Raw genomic sequence first — 21975 nt, forward strand, 5'->3', positions numbered from 1 at the left:
AGGAAGTACATGGCACCAGGTGCCAGCCACCAAGGAAATGCCGTAAGAACAGCCAGGATGCCCTCCCCGAGCTGCGTCTCAGTCGCTCCCATCACTCTCCATCCTCTCCCCCTGCCCCCACCTTCACAGCAAGCTGTTCACCCCGCCCCCATAATGCCATCGAATTACTACCTGTATTGCAGCAGCACTTAGGGTACGTCTACACACGCTAGGCCTGGCCGCGGCTGGCCTGGGTCAGCAGACTCGGGCTCCACACTCAGCTCCCCAAAACCAGCATACCCTCCGCCCCCTTCCCTTCACTCGTTAGCCATTTTGTGACTAAATGAGATAGGCTCCAGTTGACCCTTCCACAGTGAAGCCCACCGGGGAGGGAGAGAAAGAGGAAGGAAACTCTGCGAAGTTCATCCTCAGGTGGCATTAGCCTGGTGTACCTGGGCCTGTACTTTGCCACCACCACCTCCTGTTCCCCAACACAAGACAGGGCCAGAGCATGGCTGCATTCCAGCAATCCCCAATGACTCCTTGGGCTTGGGGCCTTTTCCAGGCAGACAATGGAGATCAGCCCCAAAGATGAACCAGTTCCCAGATGATACCAGGATCAAGGTGGAAAAAAGTATGGCATGAAGTAAGGAAGGAGGAGTTATGTTGTGTGAACGAAACTCCCTCACTTCTGTGTGGAAAGGCGGAGAGCCACGCAAACAGAGCCACATGAGACCATCTGGCCCCTCCCAGAAACGCCGGCTATCCAGCTATGAACAGGAGGAGGGATAGCTCAGTGATTTGAACATTGGCCTGCTAAATCCAGGGTTGTGAGTTCAGTCCTTGAGGGGACCACTTAGGGATCTGGGGCAAAATCAGTACTTGGTCCTGCTAGTGAAGGCAGGGGGCTGGACTCCATGACCTTTCAAGGTCCCTTCCAGTTCTAGGAGATAGCATATCTCCAATAATTAAAAAAAAAAAAAAGGACATGAAATTGCCTTGATCTCCTCACTCTGACCCAAGCCTTTCAAGTTAGTGGGTGAGATCCTAGCCCCACTGAAGTCAATTGACTTCAAAGGGAGGTTTACACTGCAGCTGGGAGCGAGTCTCCCGGAGTGGGTAGCATAGTACAAATAGCTGTGTAGACATTACAGTTCAGGCAGCAGCTCAGTCTCTCAAGCCCACCTAACCCCTGGGTCAGCTCAGGGGCTAGCCAGAGCCGCAATGGCCACACAGTGTGCTAGTGCGAATGCCTCTATCTCCCCAGGCTGGCTACCAGCTGCAGTGCAGACATACCCAAGGGGGCCAGGATTTCACCCAGCATGTTTATGCCCGTGAGCCAAAGGTGGGTGCTCTGTACGACCACGCGGTGGTTTTGCTTGATACTTTTCTCCCCTAGAAGTGAAAAATGAAGCCTGTGTCTTCTACCCTCCACAGTGACCAGCCGCTTTAGTGTAAGAAGTTTGTTGGTCTAATGCGAGAGCAACAAGTTCAAGAAGAAAACCCAGCTATTGCAAAAGAAAAAAAAAAAGCACTGGCATTTAATGGGTTTCTACAAGCTTTAATAGCTCACTGTATGAATGTATGAGCCGTGCTTTGCTCTGCTGAAAGTGATTAATTTCTTGAAAATGCTAAGGTCACGCTAATTGACATGACCTGTGTAATTAAGCAGTCTCTGTTTACACACTGAAAGCTCAACTGCTGTGAAGCTGGGTTTGCATGACAGAATGTCTTTACAAGTGAAGAGATCAACCACCTTTCTTATGCCCTACCTGCTCACCTACACAGGCTCCTGGTTGCTGTTCTGAGGGAACATGCAAAGGCATTACCATATGAAAATCAGCCCGTATCTTGGGGGAGTACGAAACTGCCCGTGCGTACATATCACGAACCGTGTGCTTTGACAGGCCCCAGACCTGGCTGTTCATGCTAGATTGCCCTACTGGCGAGAGCACCCTCGGAGAATACTTTTCCTCTTCGAGGAGAATATATATTTTAATAAGTGGGAATAGCTCCCAGTGGCAGCACGGTATAGAGGAAGGCGCGTGCAGCTGGACGTCAGGGACTCCTGGCATTCTAATCCCAGTTCTGACACTGACCGGGTGCATGACCTCGGCCAAGTCACTTCCCTTCCTGTATCCCAGCTGCACAGGAATAAATTATACTCACCTACCTTGTGGGGAACTACAGGGATTAACCTGTTAGTGTGCATACAGTAAAAGAAAGAGGCATTGAGTATTATAATCACTCATACAATGTGTACCACTTACAACTAAGTGCTGCGGTGGCTGGAAGGGGACTCAGAGCACCCTAAACTGCTTCACAGATGCTGGGCTTCTGCACAGATGGTCCTTGGCCCACTTCCAGCCTCAACTACCCTTCTCTGACCCCCATGGATTGCGGGACAAACCCCTCGCTGCTTCTGGGTGAAGATTAACCCCAACCCCTGAGGACAGTCCTGCGTAAGAAGCCTCATGGAGCTTGCCTTCACTAAACTCCTGCATTGCCCCCAACGAGGGAGGGTCATTTCTCCACCTTACCGACCCTTGTAGGCAAAACACCCTCTGAACGATGACACGGGGGGGTCCTTTGGGCACACATTTCCCACCATTGCCAACACCCGGCTGGCTCCAGCATTGGGAGGTCTCGTATAGACAATGCTCCCATGGCCAGTGACGTTTTTAATTTCATATCCTTATGGCCCGTCGTTTTTAGTTTTTATTTTATTTATTTTTTCCCGGGAATTTATCAGTGTTTATTACCACAAGCCACAACAACAAAAACAGGTGAAAATCAGTGCAAAAAACTATTAATAATTTTTCTGGGTAAATACTGGGGTTTATTTTGGAGGACGGAAAGATGGGGGGGCGCGCGCGCGCGGGGGAGTATTCAGCAGATTAATGCTTTGATTTCCATTCATCAATGTGGGTTGCTGCAGAACTAAAACAGAACTCAAAACACAATGCCACCTCTGAGTTTAAGAAAACAATATCTCTCTAATCCCCAAATAAAACTTTTCATTTGAATAAACAGTTTACTGTTGTACACTTAGAACTATTAAGCTATAAATATTTACATTTAATAATTGGGCCACACCATTTGTAGCACATACACTCAACTTCATCCTATTCGGGGCAAAATCAGTACTTGGTCCTGCTAGTGAAGGCAGGGGGCTGGACTCGATGACCTTTCAAGGTCCCTTCCAGTTCTAGGAGATGGGATATCTCCATTAATTTCTTTTTTTTTTTTTTCCTCCTGGTTTTTTTTTTTTTTTAAACTTTCAAATACTTCCTTGTGTTCTGAAACATATTCTGGTACAGATTTTGGTTTTCTTCCCATTTTACTGTGTCAAATCTTTAAACAGTTATCTGCGAGCAGCTTGAGATGTATACGTGGCAGGCATGAGATTCATCAGTACATTCAGATGCGCACGCACTTCAGAGCTTGCCTGCCTGCCTGTTTATTAGTCTAGAAGATACACACAATAAACATAGAGCCTTACTTCAACAGGCAGCTTTGCATATACACACAGACTAATGTGTTATCGTAATACATCGATCTCATGCAGTGTATTGTATTTTCCCAATAAAACAAGTTAATTTTATACATTTGAATGATATAAAAGTAGGGTGAAAATCAGAAAAAAATGAATAAGACTTTTTGTATAACCCAGGAATTTTTTGGTAAAAATTGGTTTAAACTGAAAAGGAAGGAGCTTACGTATCTTTTAGACTGGTACTGAGCATGGTTAAACAACACAATGGAAAAATATTGGTGGCTAGCTGGAGCTCTGTTCACCCCACGAGCCCAGCCTATGTTTCCACGGGTGGGAGCTTACAATGGTAGGGAAGTATTTGCCAAAAACACCCTAGTGAAGAACAGACACTGGGAGTTTTGCCTGAGGGCAGGTCTACACTACCCGCCTGAATCGGCGGGTAGAAATCGATCTCTCGGGGATCGAATTATCGCGTCTCGTCGGGACGCGACAATCGATCCCCGAATCGACGCTTCTACTCCACCAGCGGAGGTAGGAGTAAGCGCCGTCGACGGGGGAGCCGCGGAGGTCGATTTGCCGCCGTCCTCACAGTGGGGTAAGTCGGCTCCGATACGTCGAATTCAGCTACACTATTCGCGTAGCTGAATTTGCGTATCTTAAATCGATCCCCCTCCCCCCCCCCGTAGTGAGGATGTAGCCTTAGTGAGGACTGGGCCAGTATAAAATGAATGCAATCTTTCAAAAAATAAAAAATAAACTTTCAAACTGCAGCAAATGACTCCCCAAGGGGAGCTTGTTTAGATTTTCAGCATAACCATAAATCTGTTTTGGTGACAAGATTTCCCCCACTAATAAATATTGTTTGCTCACTTAAAATCTTTACATGAAGGCACAGTTGGGTCTTAAGGCAGAGCAGGATACCCTAGAGAGAAGCAACCATATGATTCAACAGAGAAACAATACAAGGTCACTTCTGTTTCTTCCCTTCACAGTTTTACTTCCTATGGGGATGGCATCATCTTCAAGTCTTCTCTTGCCCAGAGCATGAAAATCCAAGAATTTCCTGCTAATTTCTGCTATCATTGGGAATCCGAAAAATGGAGATCAGTATAGTAAATTTCAGCATCTTCCAGTTAATTCCCAGCTTAGTTTGGGTCAAATTATTTCTACCCCATCAGTTGATTATTTTTAAAGGAGGAAGCATGACATACTGACCTGGAATCTCCGCATGTCCCGGGGGTTTCCGGCATTTTTTAGGCAATTTTGGTTACATTTGAGAAAAAATTTCAAGAAGAACCTGTAGAGAAAAGAGACACTGCCATTAGCCTCTCAGATGCACGCAGCTTGTAGCACCATGCCCTTTCCTGAGTCTGATCCAATGAATCCTTACTCACACAAGGACTTCTCACATGGCCTCCAACCAGCAAAGCACTTCAGCATGTGCTAAAAATGACACGTGCTGAAGGACTTTGCTTTGTCACAGCCATACAGGTTTGCAGAATTGGTCCCCATGTCACTTTAAATGGCTCGCGTCACGGAATCATGCTGTCTTCCACAGCAATCAGGAAGTTAAAGAGACAGTTTCAGTACAGCAAAGAGAAAACAGAAGAATGCTGGCCAAGAAAACGTCTTTGCATATAAGAGGTTTCATCTCACAAGTTCATGTGTAGCGTGTAAACCTCAATTTGATGCAAAAATTTTAAAGCGTTCCGCACAATCTGAATCTTGATCCAACAATTAAACCAAATTTGTCAACAAAATTAAAGCTGGTTCGTGACAATTTGCATAAATGAATGAACAAAACACTGGGGGGTGAGGGGAAGTCTTGATTAAAAGGCTGATCTCATGGAAGAAATGAAATGACTGCCCAGACCTATATGTAGCTTTAAGAAGAGACACTGCATTTTACAAGCCCCCAAAAAGCAAACATTTTACTGAAAATATTTTCTTCACTGTTATGCACCAATGGACCGTAAACCCATAAAGACAAGTCGATGAATAATAGTGGGTCTCATATTCCTGGCTCCCTCCTCATGAGCCAGGGTTTATCAGCCTTTTGTCCAAAACAAACTATAGCCAGGGCTCTACTAAAGAGAACTGTGTAAAATTAAATCCTGCACCAAGCTTTAAAACCAGGCACAACCAGACAGAGCATGATTATATCTGCAATAGCTGTTGATTAACCAGGCAGAGGCTAATTTACCCTGTCTCCACTTATAATGAGGCATCAGGGGATGATTGTTTGTTATTGTTTTACTTAAAATCAGAAAGTTAATTTTTTTCAAGCATCCGTCCTGATCCCCGGTGAGAACCCACCGTGGCCACTAAGTGGCATAATTTGCATATGCCGAAATCAAGAAGGGCAAAACTGGGCTCGTTGCATGGAAACATTTCACAGCTCCATTTTGCTGGTTGGTGTTCTGTGATGCTGCTCCCCTGCGGAACTGCATCCTAAAGAGGCCTGTTTGTCTGTTGTGCCAGCTCCTTCACGCTATAAAAATCATATTAGACAATGGCCGTGGTGACAAATTTAAACTTCAAGGGGCTACTCTCATTCAAGGAACCCAAAGAGACCAACCGATATAAAACCATAAGGAGCCATAAGACACTTTCAACGGCGGATGGCAAGGGCGCTGTTTGTTTACGCTCAATTAAAGAGGGGTATAAGCCATTGCATTTTCTCATCAAGTAGGTCCGGATATTCAATAACCCAAAGTTGGTGCTATTTGTCGTGTGTGTGTCTTTTTAAGCCTCTAATGGCCAGCTGTGACAGCCTGACTCCGATTGTGTAGAAGGAGCTGTCAGCACAAAGCCCGGCATCTTGAATCCAGACAACTGCTTGCCACCAGTCGAAGGTTTGTACTCGTGCCAGAATGGATTTTGAGAGACAAGCAAATAGGGCATTAATTCCGCCAAAGAAAAACGAAATGCAGGGAGAGTTCAGGATCTTACACTTCAGATGATGGCTTTCCTGTCAACAGCCCATCATTTAGCTCGTGAGCTATGAAGGGCACGGACATCAGATCCCTCTTGCCCTAAGCTGGCCCTGTCATGCGGAATGCTGGCAGAATAGCGAGACCACCCCTCTGCGAGAGATTGCTGGCTGAAATAAAAATCCTGGCCATCTGTTGGGAGGCAAAGACGTCCCTGTCAACTGGTGCCTGGAGCCTCAAACAGGCCCTTATGTGGCAAAGTCTCTCAGAACTGCTTATTCTTTAGGGAAAAGTCTGCTCTGCCCCAGGGGTTTACTAGAGAATTCTTCAGAGTTTTCCAGAATGTAGGAGCCAAGCAGCTGACCACTTTGGCTTGAACTTCCCTAAAGGAAAATATTACCGGGAAGGGAGGGTGGGAGATGTAACAGTTAAAAATATCTGCACTGAAAGATGGAGTCAAACGTGCCATGCAAATGTAGAAAACATTGATCATGTTAACATTGCATGGCATGTGTAAACACTGGGGGCGTGTGTGTGTGTGCGCGCTCGCACGGTGATCAACTCAAAAGCCCCCCCAGAATAGGCAAAGCTCTTAACGGAGCCCTCTTTATCAAAACTCTAAGCTTTTCCTCTGCTTAACAAGCTATGTCATTCTCTTGTTTTATAGGCTGGCGCCAGATCAAAAGCACCGAACACCTACATGAAATACAACAGCTGGTCTCTGGGGTCTGCAAAGTCTAATTCAAAAGCTCCACAATTGTACCATAGTGACATGGGTGCATCTCTCCTGAAGTCAATGGGCTTTTCATCCACAGAAGCTGACGAAGAATTGAGGCCTATTTATTTAGTTCTATCAAACCCTCAAAAATTGGTGAATTCTGTAAACTCCAGGAAAGGAATTTTTTTTTTTTTTTAAGCCACAGCATTTTGGAGAGGAATTTTCAAAACACAGAGCTTGCCCCTTATAATTTCTCTTACTTTGTTTTAAAAAGAAATCAGGTGATAAAATACTCTATCCAATCTTGAATTCTTATTCTACCGAGAGACAAACCAAAATACGGACTGAATAATGTCTCAGAAAGCACCAACTACAAGCAGGCTCGGTGGCCATGTGCATCATGTATTGCCCTAACCCATGAGAGACCTGGGTTTGATTCCTGGCAAGCAGAGTGCCTCGCATACTGTTCTGCACAAATCTCTGTGGTCCGCTTCAGTTGGGTCGCACAGGTGACATGGAGGGAAGAATCTGACCCAGTGTTAGCTGGCTCTGAAGGGAGAACCACTTTTGGCTGGAAACCAGGGGGCTAGAATACCACTGCCTATCATGCTGACAAATACTCTCTCACTGTTTCCTTGTACTCCCCGGTGTTTCTGTATCCATCTGTTGTCCCTTGTCCTATTCTTAGATTTTAAGCTTGTTGGGGCAGAGACTGGTTTTGTTCTGTGGTTTGTACAGCGCCTGGCACAATGGGGTGCCAGGCCACAACTGAAACTCTAGGCACCACAATAATACAAACAAATAATAATAATACAGGAACAGGGGACTCAGAGGCCACGTGAGTATCCAGGATGGCTTAACTCAAGAGCATTATCTTAGAATTGTTAGCTCTGCCGCATTGTTCGCCTTGAGCCCCATTCTGCCACCTTTCGCTGCAAGTCATCCCATTATAACAGGTCAAACTAGCCCAGGAGTAATGCTGGCAAAATTGGGCTCATTATAAATAGGGTGACCAGATGTCCCATTTTTAAAGGGACAGTCCCGTTTTTTGGGACTTTTTCTTATATAGGCGCCTATTATCCCCCCCCCCCCTGTCCCGTTTTTTCACAGTTGCTGTCTGGTCACCCTAATTATAAACATAACTTGCATGTGCATTTGTTTACATCTAACTTCTTAATATCGGGTTATTTTTTCAGAGCTAACTTTCCCCCCATATGATGGGGGAAAATAGTATTCACGCTAACTGTTGAAGTCTGAAATTTGCTCACTAGGTGAAATAGACGTGCAACGCACAGGAGTGCTGATAAAAGCCTGAACTTTTATTTCTGAGCCCCAGCTACTTGACGTGGGTCAGGTTTGCCAAAGGCTAGTATCCCTGCCGGGGGGGCTGGAACAATTTTTATAGTGGGGGTGCTGCTGATGGAAACCATGCATTTGGTGTTTGTTATTCAAGCACCCCTAGTTCCAGCACCACTGTACTCCTGTCATGTGACAAAAGTCAGCACCCCATGATTTCTGTGCCTACTGCGACATCTGCTTTGGGTGTTTTACAATCAAACAAAACACATCTGCTAGCCCCTCCCACCCAACCCCCACACACAGATTAATAGAGCCAATGAATGAAACACACTGTGCCCGACCCCGCTGTAGAGTGCAGCTGTGGTACACGCCCCCTCTAGGTCTCTGGCACTGCGCGATGTGTACCACCAATGCAGACATATTGCACACTGCCCGTCAATACCTGCACCCTTCAGGTAACACAGAACTGCTATACGAGGGCTATACTAGGGCTGCCAGAAACTAAGTGGTGCACATGCCCTAGACGCAATCCAACAGTGATTAACACAACAGTCCCCAGCCGAGCCCCTATGGGCCGTCCAGTGCAATGGTACGAAGGGGTGGTCCTCAGGCCAAGTACCAGTGATAGCCCCTTGTTGCCACTGCTCTTCTGGAGGCAATCACACTGGCCTGCAGATTCCCTGAGCACTCTTCAGCCCTTGTGCCTCATTGGGGTCCGTCTAGACAGTCCCCTTCTTTGCAGACCACTCCTGGGTCTGCCTTTTTGCAGTGGTTGCTGCCCCCTGCCAGTAACAGCCTGCGTCATTGCCCGGCTCTCAGCCTCTCTCCCCCAGCTCCCGGGCTGCCCGTACTTCACTTTCCCAGGTTGCTGCCTCCTGTTCCCAAATCCTTTCTGAGCCTGATCCTCGCGGACCACCTTCCTGTGCCGGAGGGGACCCCTCTCATGGCCAGATGTCACAGTGGAGGCTAGCAGAATGCCTCCAAAATGAGCCAAAGCAAAAGATATGTCTAGCATGGAGGTCGAGGTAGAGGCTCGAACCTGATATGACAGATGGAAGTACTATTCTGCTTCTTATTGGGGATCTGCCCATAACTATCATCTCTGTCCCTCCGTGGTTACCGATCTCATGGCCAACCTGTCCTCAGAAAATAACTTTCTGCACTGGTTTGTGCAGATGCTGAACTGAATCCACCACCCAGCGTCTACATTAGCTGATGATGTGCGTTATCAGCTGTAGGCTGACTACTTTTGTCAATATACGAGCATGTCAATAGCATTCTGGGTGTCCCCGGGAAAACATAGCCCGTGTCCTCCATGGCTTTGTTCAGAGGTCGTCTATTCCTCCTGCCGGACTGCCCCTTGGGTGTGGTTATGATAAGCCTGGGTCTGGGTAATATAGCTGTTATCTGGAGAAGTTGCCACCCACTTTTTCAGTGAATTGAAGCTGAAGACCTTTGCACTGTCTGATCGAGTCAGACCTCCCAAACTTGTGGCTTCCCTCCAAACCTGAACACACTCCGGGATTTTGAAATCTAGACACTGTCTCCTTGACTTTCCTCCTCCGGTAGCACTAGTGTTTCATGGTCTTAGTCAAACCTTTCGGATCTATACAAATCCTCAACTGCTTTGGGTTTACAAGAGACAATACAGTAAATCCAGTCAGCTGGTGCCTGAATTCACGCAAGAACATCTTATTTTATCATTTTATTAAGTACAACTTTCACTTTCTCCCTCCGCTTTCGGGACATTATTTGGTGCGTGCATATTTGGCAGCACACTGGGATCTTTACAAGTGCGATGTACTATATCTTTAATGCATCCCAGTTCCTTAAATACTTTGGATTCTTTCAGAGGACATTTTGCCTCTTGCTCAGAAGACAACCTGCTTGATCAGATGCATTTGCAGACTGCTCTTCAACCAAGCACACATGGGACATCCCACTCTGCCATTCCAAACCCTGCAGAGTGACGTCTGTCCTTGAACAGACACTCCAGAGTGGTTTTGCCACTTAGGCTCATTTTTTGCTCACTATAGGAAACAATATTTTTTATTTTAGCATTGCAGTCGCTAATCCATCTGTAAGTGATAACCTTCTCTGGACCTAAAGATCAATTATACTACAGATAATTAGATCTCCAATTAGTCTAGATTTAGCTTTTTCACGCAGGTTTGTAATATTATTGTCAATGGCCTCACCTGACAGCTTGGTTTTCTATGTATGCCTTTCTCGGTTTTGCATGCATCAAGTTATTCTTGACATTTTTTCAGTGACGTTGTCTAGCTGTTTGCAAATCCCCTCCATGCTCCCCCTGGAATCAACTGTAGCTTCTCAATGCCTCTGAGCTTGCAAATCACAACATCATGGAGGATTTCACCCTTGCAGCTTTCTTTGCAAGACCATTTAACTTCCAGAAATATTAGAATTGTTGCAATCATCTCTTCCAGCCATATGCTAGGTTGCCTCTGAGCCTGAGGCGGCTTCATTTGCTCCAGTTTTGCCAGTGATTTAGTTTACTTCTGACACCATGTATTATAGGTGTGATACACAGGGCTGCTGGAAAGAAAGTGTTGCTTCTTTGCTGCTCCTAGCGCACTGACAAGGATCAGGGTTCTGAAAGGTTAACACCGCTGTCGCATGGCAGGGGTCGGTATTCAATGATTCCAGTGGCTATTCTCACACTTGAGATTCAACATTACAAGGCCAAATTCTATTCTCAGGTACACATGAGGAACTCCCATAGGGTCGGACTATACTGCAGGAACGTCCGTTCAAGGTGAGCTGCATGCAAGATGCAGCGTCAGTCCTCATCTCAATGCAACAGTAGGCCCACAGTCAGCTTCATGCATCTATGGTAAGAATTTGGCTCTGGATTAAGAAAAACCCACTCTGAAGAAGTTCCCCAAAGGCCTCAAGCATGGAATAAACCATCCTAAACCCATATTTACATTTTAGAAGACAGAACTGAAGGGCAAACGCAGTAAAACAGTTCATTAGGTAACAGCTTGTACATCATTAATTATTATGCAAAACATTGTTAGAGATCCAGGCGGCACAGACTGACTTTCCCAACCCCTGGAAAATCACGTTTGGATGTTTCTATCAGTCCCCGCAATGCCGACAGTCGCAGAACAACAACAAAAATAGACATAACGTAAGGCATAAAAAAAAACCCTGTTTACACCCTTAGTGTCTGTTGAAGCTATTTTAAGAGTAGATGCAAGGCACGGTCACAAGAACGTCGGCTCTCGTCCTGGCCTCTGGTTGTGGCGTATCTGAATACAGACTGCATTTGCAGCCAGCACTGCACCCTTGTCCTTTGAAAGGAGCAGCCTGGGCGCTTCTGAGGAAGCTGCCCTTTGTACAGTATCTTGCGCCCAAGGGGAATACTCCACTGACGCCTACAGGTCTGATTCATGGCAAGTTGGACTTTACTCCTCAAGTGATCCCATCAGGATGACTCACCGGTAGAGCCGCTCAGAGAATGATTTTTATTCCCCCAGGTTGAAAACAAAGAAAACTATTATTTTGTCAAAAGTTTTCAATCAATAAACAAAACAATAAGCAAAAATCAATAAACAAAACTGGAACAGTCTGGTTCAGAAATGCCACTGCAGTGCCTCATGCTCCCACTGTCCTCTACAGGTTGGCCTCCTTCATCAGACTACACCTCCCATAATGCACTTCTCTCCAGCCTTGTCCTCCCATGCCCCCTCCTTTCCTTTGTCCTTCCATCCAGTTGATTCCCTCCTAACTAAACCCCACCCATAGCCATTTGCTGACCATCCCATTGTCCACTTTGTTTGTGGGTCATATCCCTTTATCTGTCTTTTCTATTTATACTGTAAGGTCTTCGGGACTGTCTATTATCCTGTTTTTGTACAGCCATGCTAAGCCCAGTAGGGTCCCATTGTTGGTTGGCCCGTGATACAAATAAACAAAACAATAGTAATATGCAAAGGATTTGACCAGGGGTTCTTGCAGGCCAACATGAGGAGGGTTATAAATTAAAACTAAACTTTCTTTTAAAAATAAAATAAGATCTGAGTGGGAAGCAAGACGCATCTCTCCATCACGGCCCAGAGGGAGATTTAAGAGAATTCAAACACGGAGGGTTAGCAGTAGGACTTTCTTTGCCATTGCCACAATAAATATGTCTGTTGAAGGGGAAAACATCGTTGGAAAGGGAAGACCTGCATTCCTGATGCGGAAGAAAAGCTTGTTTGTTCCCAGTACATTGGAGAAATTGTTCGAGAACAGTTCATCCATGTGAAAATATGACAGCTGTAAGGCTGCCAAGCTCAGCGAGACCTGTGGCCATCCAGTGAGTGAGTGCTGCTTGCACAACTTAAACCTGTCAGAGGGCAAACAAAACCTACCCAAGGTTTCAGAGGCCAAACAAAACGTGCACAAGGTTTAAGCGCAGGGCAATACTGGACTCTGGGATTAGAGGCTGTCAAACAGGGTTTTCTATGTGTCCGTCTCTCTGTAAAATTAGTAAAACCTCCAAAATACGAATATTGATGTAATATCTTGCAACTGGCCAGCAGATGAAAGAATTTCAGGGCCATTTTGCATGAAAACTCCAATGCAGCACGGTATGTAAGCATGTATATAACCTAAAGCACATGAGTAGCCCTACTGAAGCCAATGGGAGTACTCCCGTGCTTAAATACCCTGCTGAACCAGGGCCATTATGAGCTGAATCACCTCCTCCTGTGCTAAAACCATGGGAAGGAATGCAGGGAAGGAGTTGCAGTACAAAGGCAGTAGTAGCGGAAAATATCAAGCAGACAAGAGCAAGTTATTTCATTTCTAGTGCAAACCAGGCACTTCCTACCAATTTGACACTAGGCACCAGTCCCCTTGCACACACCACAAAGCAACACCAGAACAGACACCTGGGCCATTTGATCCACTTATTCAAGTTTCTCTGTCTGCTTTTCAGTACACCACCTCCCCTTCTCCATCAGTCACCTCCACCATGTCTTGCTGTCAATCACAGTCCTTCCTCGTGCCCTAATGTCAACAGACAAAGGATACCTACATTGAATTATTCAAATGAAAACCAACCAATGTGACTATTGCCGTTTGATATTAACCACGGCCATTTGTGCACAAATCGAACATATACGGGGCATACGTGAGGATAGCAGAGTGAAACTCTAGTATTAAAAAAACTCCACAATTGCTGCTGATAACTTCAGGAGAAAGAAGAAAAACACACTATGTATTTAAAGACCTGCAATTTCCATTTAAACCCAAATCCAGCATTGCACCATTTTCCGTGTACACGTTAGGGGCCACATCAGGTACCCTGATCACAAAAGAAAAAATTGAAGGCTTACACCAATATTTAGCAGCGTGAGACTGTGCATGGAAATCAAATACAGGCATGGGGGAAACCGCCTATTACCCACATGTTCACAGCTGGATTTTTAGTCAATAAACAGCAGTAGCCACCTTTTGTGGCATTTTTACAACTGGAAATTTATTCTACAGAAGAGAAATTAAACATTGCAGTCAGCCTCGCCACCTCTCTCCCAAATGTAACCATTCTTCATTTGTCAAACTACCTTAATTAAAAAATAAATAAATAAATAAATAAAAAGGACCCAATCTTCCTCTTACTGATTTCAACATTCTCAGTGGTTCTAAGGGGCACCAGATCAGATCCATAGTTTGCATTACAGAATGCAAAACTATTTATTAAGAAAGCGCAACCCAGCAACAAAATTATGGGAACAACTTTCCTTTTACTGAAAAAAACACATCTTCCAGCTGAAGTCCAGAAAAGGTCCCTGAGATGTGATCCGACATGACTTGTGAGCCTCTCACAGCAGGGCCCTGATTACTGACAGATCCTATTGGTGCTGCCATAATAATACAGACAGAATAGACTGGTATTTTTGTGAACCTGTTCTGAATTCCAGAGCTGGCGCAGGAAGCATTTTGCTGCTGTGGGTATAATAAATACTTCAGCATTGCAAATAGTTGGAGAAGAACCCATATAATCACCAAATCACAAGTTAGAACTGCCCAAAGGCAGCCTTAAATTACTCACTGCTTGCTTCACCGAATGTTTCAAGTTGGTTTTCCGTAGGTCTGTGTGCTCTGTGCAGCGAAGTACAGTATAGTATAGCAATTTTTCATCTTCTACATTCTTCAGCTCCCCAATACCAAGTGTTCTAATGCATCATAGAAATTTAGGCTTCTTTGGAAAAGTGTGCTTTGAATTTTCCCTCCCAAGTGAGTTAAAATCCCAGAGAGCGTTTCAGTCTTTCATTATGAATAGAATGAGGCCACAGAATATTCGCCCGGCACCAAAAGACAACAGAGCAAAATAGGGCAAAATATAAAAATAAAAACATTGCAAAATAATTCAGAGACAGGTCTGAATTCTCTCTTTTCCCTGTTTTAATTTTCCCCCTGGGGACTGGCTTTTCAATAATTCTTCTCAAACGGGTGAAAAAGTTATTCAGTGATTGCTGGGGACTGAATATTTCTATACGCTCCCATTTGCACAGCATTCCATTTATCTGCAATGTTTATTGCAATCCAACTGAAACTAAATACCTAAAACAAACAAAAGGTTTGCAGGGTTTTACACCATCTGTGCACCAAGTATCCAAAGGTTCACTTAGAATACCGAGGTGCAATGGATAGTGTACATATGTACACACACACACACACACACACACATTGTAGGCATAAAGGGAGGGTGTATCCAGCTACACATACACAACTGCAGTTGTTACTTTACTCTGTGCAGATAAGGAAGTCTTAAGCTCTGTTTTTCTTTAAGACCCTTGCAGTCACTGCCTGTTCTTTACGAGCTGAGGGGTCAGTGCTTTAGCTGAGACTGTGACAGGCCTCTCCAGAATTAGAGTACTTTATTATCACATTAGTACAGGGAAAAGTCACATAACTAACAGAATTTATCCTCATTTATTCCGTAAAAGCACTAATATTCAATCACTCTGCCGTTGTTTAATTACTCTTCCTTACACTACTTTTTTCCTTACTTGACCCTTCAAGTACCAGGGTAGGAAAATGTGTTAAAACTATTTTTTTAATTCCACTTAAAATGCTAGACTTTATTCCCTGGAATAAGTATAAAACCAGCACCAGGGTCTGTCATAGTTCACACAATGCCAGTGCATTAGCAGTCATCACGGTGTCATACTTGTGCTAGAAGAACCTGTGTTCAGTGTAAGTGATGACAGATAACAGAATTACTGTTAATTGTAATAGGATACTGGTATTCGACTGCCTGTTCTCTTGTGGTAAACTAGTGTAACAGTTCTTAGGCATCAGTAGCGTCCAAGATACAGTTTGTTAAAGAAAACGAAAAGAGTCAACTTAATCTCCACTTCTGTCTTAACACACTAGGGAAAATAATAAGGGTGTCTTAAAATGTCGCCCTCAGCTGCACGCTGTGGTGATGCTAATTCTTTCATTGGGGTATTAATGAAATCGAGATTCACAGTGAAAATATTTAACGGCCACTCCCTTCTTTCTGACTGCCTGTTTGTGGCTCAATTAGATACATAGATCAGAGGTTCACCCCTTAGCCTGTGTGCAAAACTGCACACACAAACTTCAGCTTGCACATGCACTAATGAGCCTTTAAATAGCCTGACCCCTGCGCACATTACAAGTGTTAGCATAGGAACCTGCAAAACCCAAGGGGGTCAGACTAGTTAAAGGGCATGCGCCAAACAAACTTTTCAGCCGGTGTCTGAACCTACAAAGTGCAGATGCAATTTTGTGCACTTCTGGATAGAAGCCCGTCTGAAAACGTATCCCTAATTAGATCAGGTTAGATGGAGACATTACTTTACCTCAACAATATTTTCTTTACATGCAAAGCCCAAAGCCTGCTTTCAATTTTTTCCCCTTGATCTTCTTAAACAAAAGATCTGGTAATTATTTAGTATTAACAAAAACCATGTAATTTACTCAAACTGACATGGAAATTTCTGACTGGCACTGGGGACAGGTTTCAGAGGGAGAAAGAGGAAGAGAAATGCAATTTGCGTGTGCATTTTACCATTTGCAATCTATGTATATCCATACTGCGCCATAAGCAACAACACATGAGAAACAGAGAGGTGCACTACCAAAATGCACCATGTCTGGAGAGTATTATGACCCAGGGACTATGGCCCAAGAGCTTTCAACCAGCTGAGAAGTGTAGAGATCTGGTACAACACAAATGCATGCCCTGAAATATGCTACTGAAATGCTTTTGGTTACATTTGAGCAAAAAAACCCTGGAAGATGAGTCCGTATTTGTTTTATTATACTGGATGCCTGCATAGTTGGTGACATGATCAGTCAATCAGATTTCCTCAATCTTCACGTGCATGCGTGTGTGTGTGTGTGTGTGTACACGCACGTGCCTAGGGAAAGATTTTTCAGAGTTAGGGCAGCACAGAGTGCTTCTGAAAATCCACTGTGAGTAAAGGGGCTCCATTGCATACCACAGCAATGTGTGAACCTCAGAAGGATAAAAATCTTTCTCTTTTTGTTAAATAAAAAGGGTGAGGGCCATGATTTTGCTTTCTGATACAACACTACCGGGTTGTTGATTTAAAAAAAAAAACACAACATTAGCAACATTAATTCAGTTTGGACTTGGTATTTTCTTTTAAAAATGGTGGTCATAATGGCTTTCAAATTACACAGATAACTCAGTGTTCTAATTGCTCCTAATAGACTTCTACATTTTCAGTTCAATCATTACACTGGATCAACAATCTTGCCCAGCTAATGTCCTGTGTCTCCCAGTCACAGGCACTCATGTCTATAAGCAAAAGCCTTTTGACTTATAACATTGACATCAACTGTCATTACATTTGCCCACAACATCCTGCACATATGCAAGTTAAAGGGCTCTCGGCTTCAGCTGTTCCTCTGTGTCAGTATCACAGAGAGTGTGAGAGACATTCCAGAGCCTCTGGATTAACCTCGGGGATGACACCCAGTTTCGTCTTTAGCTGCACTAAATCCTCAGCAAAACTCTAACAGCCATGGCTGATTTAGAACCTAAACTGTAAATCTCCTCTTCACACAGTCCTACTAAGGAGATGAGTGGGAATTATTTCACCCAACCTCTCTCTGGATATTTATAGAGCAATCCCTGTAGGTGTTGATGTGGTTAAGCAAAGGCCGCGGCCCCTTGGCATGCAAATATCACCCCAAAAAGTACATGTGGCATGATTGTGTGAGATGGAGTAACAGGAGAAAAGTGCCGTATCTGATGAGGACATATGTTGACATGGAAAAATCAGGTCACAGATTATATCATGAGTGAAATCCTCATGTCATCTAAACCAACGGGAGTTCTGCCATTCACAGTAACAGGGCAAGGATTTCACCCCGTATCTTTCCTCCCTGGGTCATAAGTAGGGAGCACATTTGCAAGGCTGAGTAGACTAGGTGAAGGGATTCAATCTGATGGAGATTCTGCTGGGAGGCTTACATGTTGATCCTATCTTTCCTGTTACTGGGGTACTACAATCCAGGAAGAGCCTAAATAAGGAGTATACGGGATATTCTTAAAGACTCTGTCGAGGATGCCCACGGCATGGAATGGATGCTACATAATAAATAAATAAAATAAATAAGTACCAGTCAAAAAAAAAGTTAAAGAACAGAACTGAACACTGCACTGAGCTCCTTAGCACAAGTTGGATAGCTCATTTCGTATTCCCATTGTTTCACAGTGTTTAAGAGCATAAAGCTCTCTCACTTCCTTTGCAGCAAGGCGCTCTGGCAATGCGGATGGGATCCGGAGCGTTGTTGCTATTTTAAGTGCTGGAAGGAAGCAAGGAACTGTTCAGTGGAAAGGCTGAGGCACTCAGCCTGAGCTCTGCGTGTGGCGGTGCAGCAGGGGAAGGTGGGCCAGTGGTGTTTTGAGGATGCAGAATTGTCACAAGGTATACGCCTTATTCTCAGTGGAATTTTTCCTCATGCACGTGCAGGAGGCACCCTGGCATTGGACATGATTTCTGCAAGCTATTGCGGAGGGAGAGAGCATTTTGGGGTTTTGTTGTAAAGATGACGACACCATACATGGGGCAGGAGGTGCCATCCATAAATACTGCATATGCTGCAGGATTATATCAACCTCGCTGGAACGAGACATTGTAAAAGTTTTGTTCATTTTCTGAAAAACAACCACCCCCAGCAGGAGTCACACCTGGATTTTGTTGCAGTCTTTCGAACAAAGCCAAACAAAACGGCCCGCTGCCTCACTTGTAATTTAGGTGCAACGTTACGAGAACTCAGGACAAAGCAGTGAGACTTGGACATGCAGGGCAAAGAACTCTGTAAGCCAGCTGCTGACGTTCTCAGCTCAGCTCTGGGGGTGTGGAAGGGGCACTCAGCTGCACTGTTACCTTTCACAGCAATTCAGCAAGGTCACGTGGCCAGCAGGAATAGTGCCACTAGGGAATGGCAGTGAAAAACTTTTCTGTCTGTCTGCACATTTCCGGCTAAGGATACCCCCAGGACAAGAGGGAAATAGACCAAACCAAAAGCTCAAAATGACAACAGAGATAAGACCAGTGACAGGCCTAGTCATAGTGGCAGGGGCCAATGTGTGATGGTGTCTTCTGGGCAGGAGGGTGATCTCTGACAAGGAATGCCAGACATGCCTTTGCTGGAACCAGAACTGTTAACATTGCAGGACAGGAAGCCGGGTTAGTCCCACCCTATTGGATCACTGGGTGTGTCACTGGGGTGAAAACAGATACGAGATCTGTGATCCCATCTTCATTATTCCTCAGGTAGATTTTAGGACAGAGGGTTTCGCAAGGTTCTATATGAATCACAAAGTACTGCTGTATTATTTATTATTACAGTGGGTCAGCAGTAACAATGGTTGTGGTGACAACAAGCAGGGCTAAAATGATCAGTTAGTTACCAATTTACAAGGACAGAAAGGTAGGCGCTCTGGCTCATCTTCTTCAGAACAATAGAAGTTACAATTAATTCCATTGGCTAGAAAGTGCTTACAACCTAACCGTTCCAACGGTTCCATCGCTGTTTCTTTAAGAATGACTGTGTTGGCAACTGCTGGAGAGCCAGCAAAAATGTCCAGCGGAGCCTTTTTAGAATATCCAAAGATTCATTCCCTGTTAATGTAAACTTCAGCAACCAGTTTTATCTGAAAGCTTTCAGCTAGAGAGTGACTTAAAATCAACCAGTATTGGTTGTCTTATTTATGAAGACCCAAACTGCACAATAATCCAGTTAGACTCTAAAACTATTAATCTATCTATAAATACACAAATATAGCTAACAGTCAGTTATACGATATAGCATGATAACTGCCAAAAACACTGTAAACTCAGAAGTCACAGGCCAGATTCGGATCTCAAGATGTCAATGTAAATCCAGATTAACTTCATAGATTTACATAGGTGCAGCTGATAGAATCTGTGCCTGCACGATTTGCTATACCACAATAAACATAAATGGAAAGTAAAGACAGATCCATATGCCCAAAGGGCCAAAGAAATGCTGATTTGTTGTATACTGAACAAATAATTGTAATAATTGTTATAGCATGTCAGAGCATAACTCTTAGTTCTTAGTCTCTCTTTACTGTCCACACATAAATTAAGAGATAGTTTAAGGAAATACTGTTCACTGCCATTGACAAACCTGTAAGCGATCGCATCTGCTGTAATGCTAGACAACATGCAAAAATCCTTTCAAAACAAGTTTTCAACAAAGACAATGTCTCCCAACTAACATGCAACACTGATAGGTTAATACTTAAACCGTGACTCAACAGAAGGAAAAAATTAAATCAAACAGATTTTAGAACAAATTGCTTATGGTTTGGGTGTTTAATAAATTAAATAATAGTACTCCTGTTAATACAATGGGAATCATGAAAAAAAAATCCAGTAAAACGACAAAGGTTCTAATTTTGGGGTGTACTGCGCAGAATTTATTAACACAAACACAAAATGACTTAAATGTCCCCAGCTACACAACTATAGGGTAAATTCGACCTTCAGTTATAACAAGGCATCTCCACTGAGTATTTCTGTAGTGGGGGTTAATGGATATAGCTACTAAGGACAGGATATGCCTTACTGTACTTAGAGAGAAATGAAGACCCTCTTATCCACTGAAGCGAGACAGAGGATTTCAGACAGTCAGAACAAAAAGTACCTGAGCTGGATTTTGGGAAGGACTCTGAGGATAAAACTCTTGTCCTTGCAACAAGTGCGATGAGATTTGTAACGCCTACGGGTGGTCAAAGCCCTGATTTTATGTCTCTCCTGAAAGACAGCACCTCCAGCTGCACAATGGTCCCCACTGCGAGACTGGTTCAGTCATCGCTAAAAGGGAAGAGTATCTCCTACTGAGTCACCAAACTCCACCTGCTACAGCACCTGGGTTTTTTCCTTAGAGGTCTCACCTTTCTAAATAAAAACCCAGTCTATTAATGCACCACAGATAACTCCACGCAGCTTTACAGCCACTTTTTTGCTTTTATATATTCTGTAGGTTACTTTTTTTTTTTTTTTTGAGAAAAAAACAGTGATTTTTGGCACAAAAATCATTTGCAGCCAAGCGATACATGGCAAGTTTCACACCAACATCAGCGTCTTGCAATAAACATCTTACACTGTTTTAAATTCTCATCAACATTCATTTAGAAGGTATATTCTACCATTTAACTTTGCACAGAACACCCGTCTCTCACAAAGCAGGAGTAGAATGCAACTTGACTTCCTTTGTCCTAGTAAATGTTGGGGGGGGGGTTAATTAATTCTGCTTTTGAGGACCACACAATAATAGAAATAAACGTTAATCACAGGAAGTCTTGTATGAAATTGTAGGCAATAATGCACTGGGGATAAGAAATGCCCCCCAAAAGAAGAACACCCTCTGAAAATGACTTGCCTTCAGTGTTGCCAATGATTTTAGGATGCTCTGCAGAAAACTTGTCTGGAATTGCTACTGTGTTAATAGTCTAGAATACAGATGGCTCCAAGCCAAAACCCTGAATCAAAATATGTCTCAGCGCTGGGGAACTTTGAGTCCAGATCAGAACTTCATGGCTGGACTCCTGCTTTATAAGGGGTTGACTCAAAAGCCCAGATTGGAACACACACAAACTTCTGTGAAGTCCAAATTTCAATCTAGAGGCTCATCAGAAATTTCTAGCTCAGGCCCCATCTTGGAGATTGGACTGGAAGATCAGGATGTGACACTGTCCTTGGAAATCTCTCTGTCATTTCTTTTAAGTGTGAAAGAGATGCTGAGTTCCCTCACTTCTGCGTTTCCTATTTTTCCCCAAACCATCTCTACCCATCACTCCTTAGAGACACTGGCAAACGGAGCACCCTTTAGGCTGGATAAATCTCTTCCCAAGGAATGCCGTCATTTTTCTCACATCACAAACCTTCCAGTCTAACACTTGACAGCCTCGATCAGGTGCTGTCCAAACATTTATTAAAACATTTTAAATGATGAATATATCCAATTATTACTATTAATGCAGCTAATACTGACTAATG

The 21975-nt window shown here is 44.0% G+C and overlaps 1 protein-coding gene across 14 annotated transcripts in view; it reads right to left on the reverse strand.

The window, feature by feature from the left end:
* Positions 1-21975, reverse strand: part of EBF1 (EBF transcription factor 1) — a 320070-nt gene that overhangs the window by 113902 nt on the left and 184193 nt on the right. For all 14 annotated transcript variants that reach the window (XM_065410169.1, XM_065410174.1, XM_065410172.1 and 11 more), the window contains one exon: positions 4691-4772. In XM_065410169.1, the coding sequence (XP_065266241.1) occupies positions 4691-4772 (82 nt within the window). The remainder of the gene's footprint in view (positions 1-4690; positions 4773-21975) is intronic.

This window comes from Emys orbicularis, chromosome 8 (genome assembly GCF_028017835.1).
Source record: "Emys orbicularis isolate rEmyOrb1 chromosome 8, rEmyOrb1.hap1, whole genome shotgun sequence".
Lineage (NCBI taxonomy): Eukaryota > Metazoa > Chordata > Testudines > Emydidae > Emys > Emys orbicularis.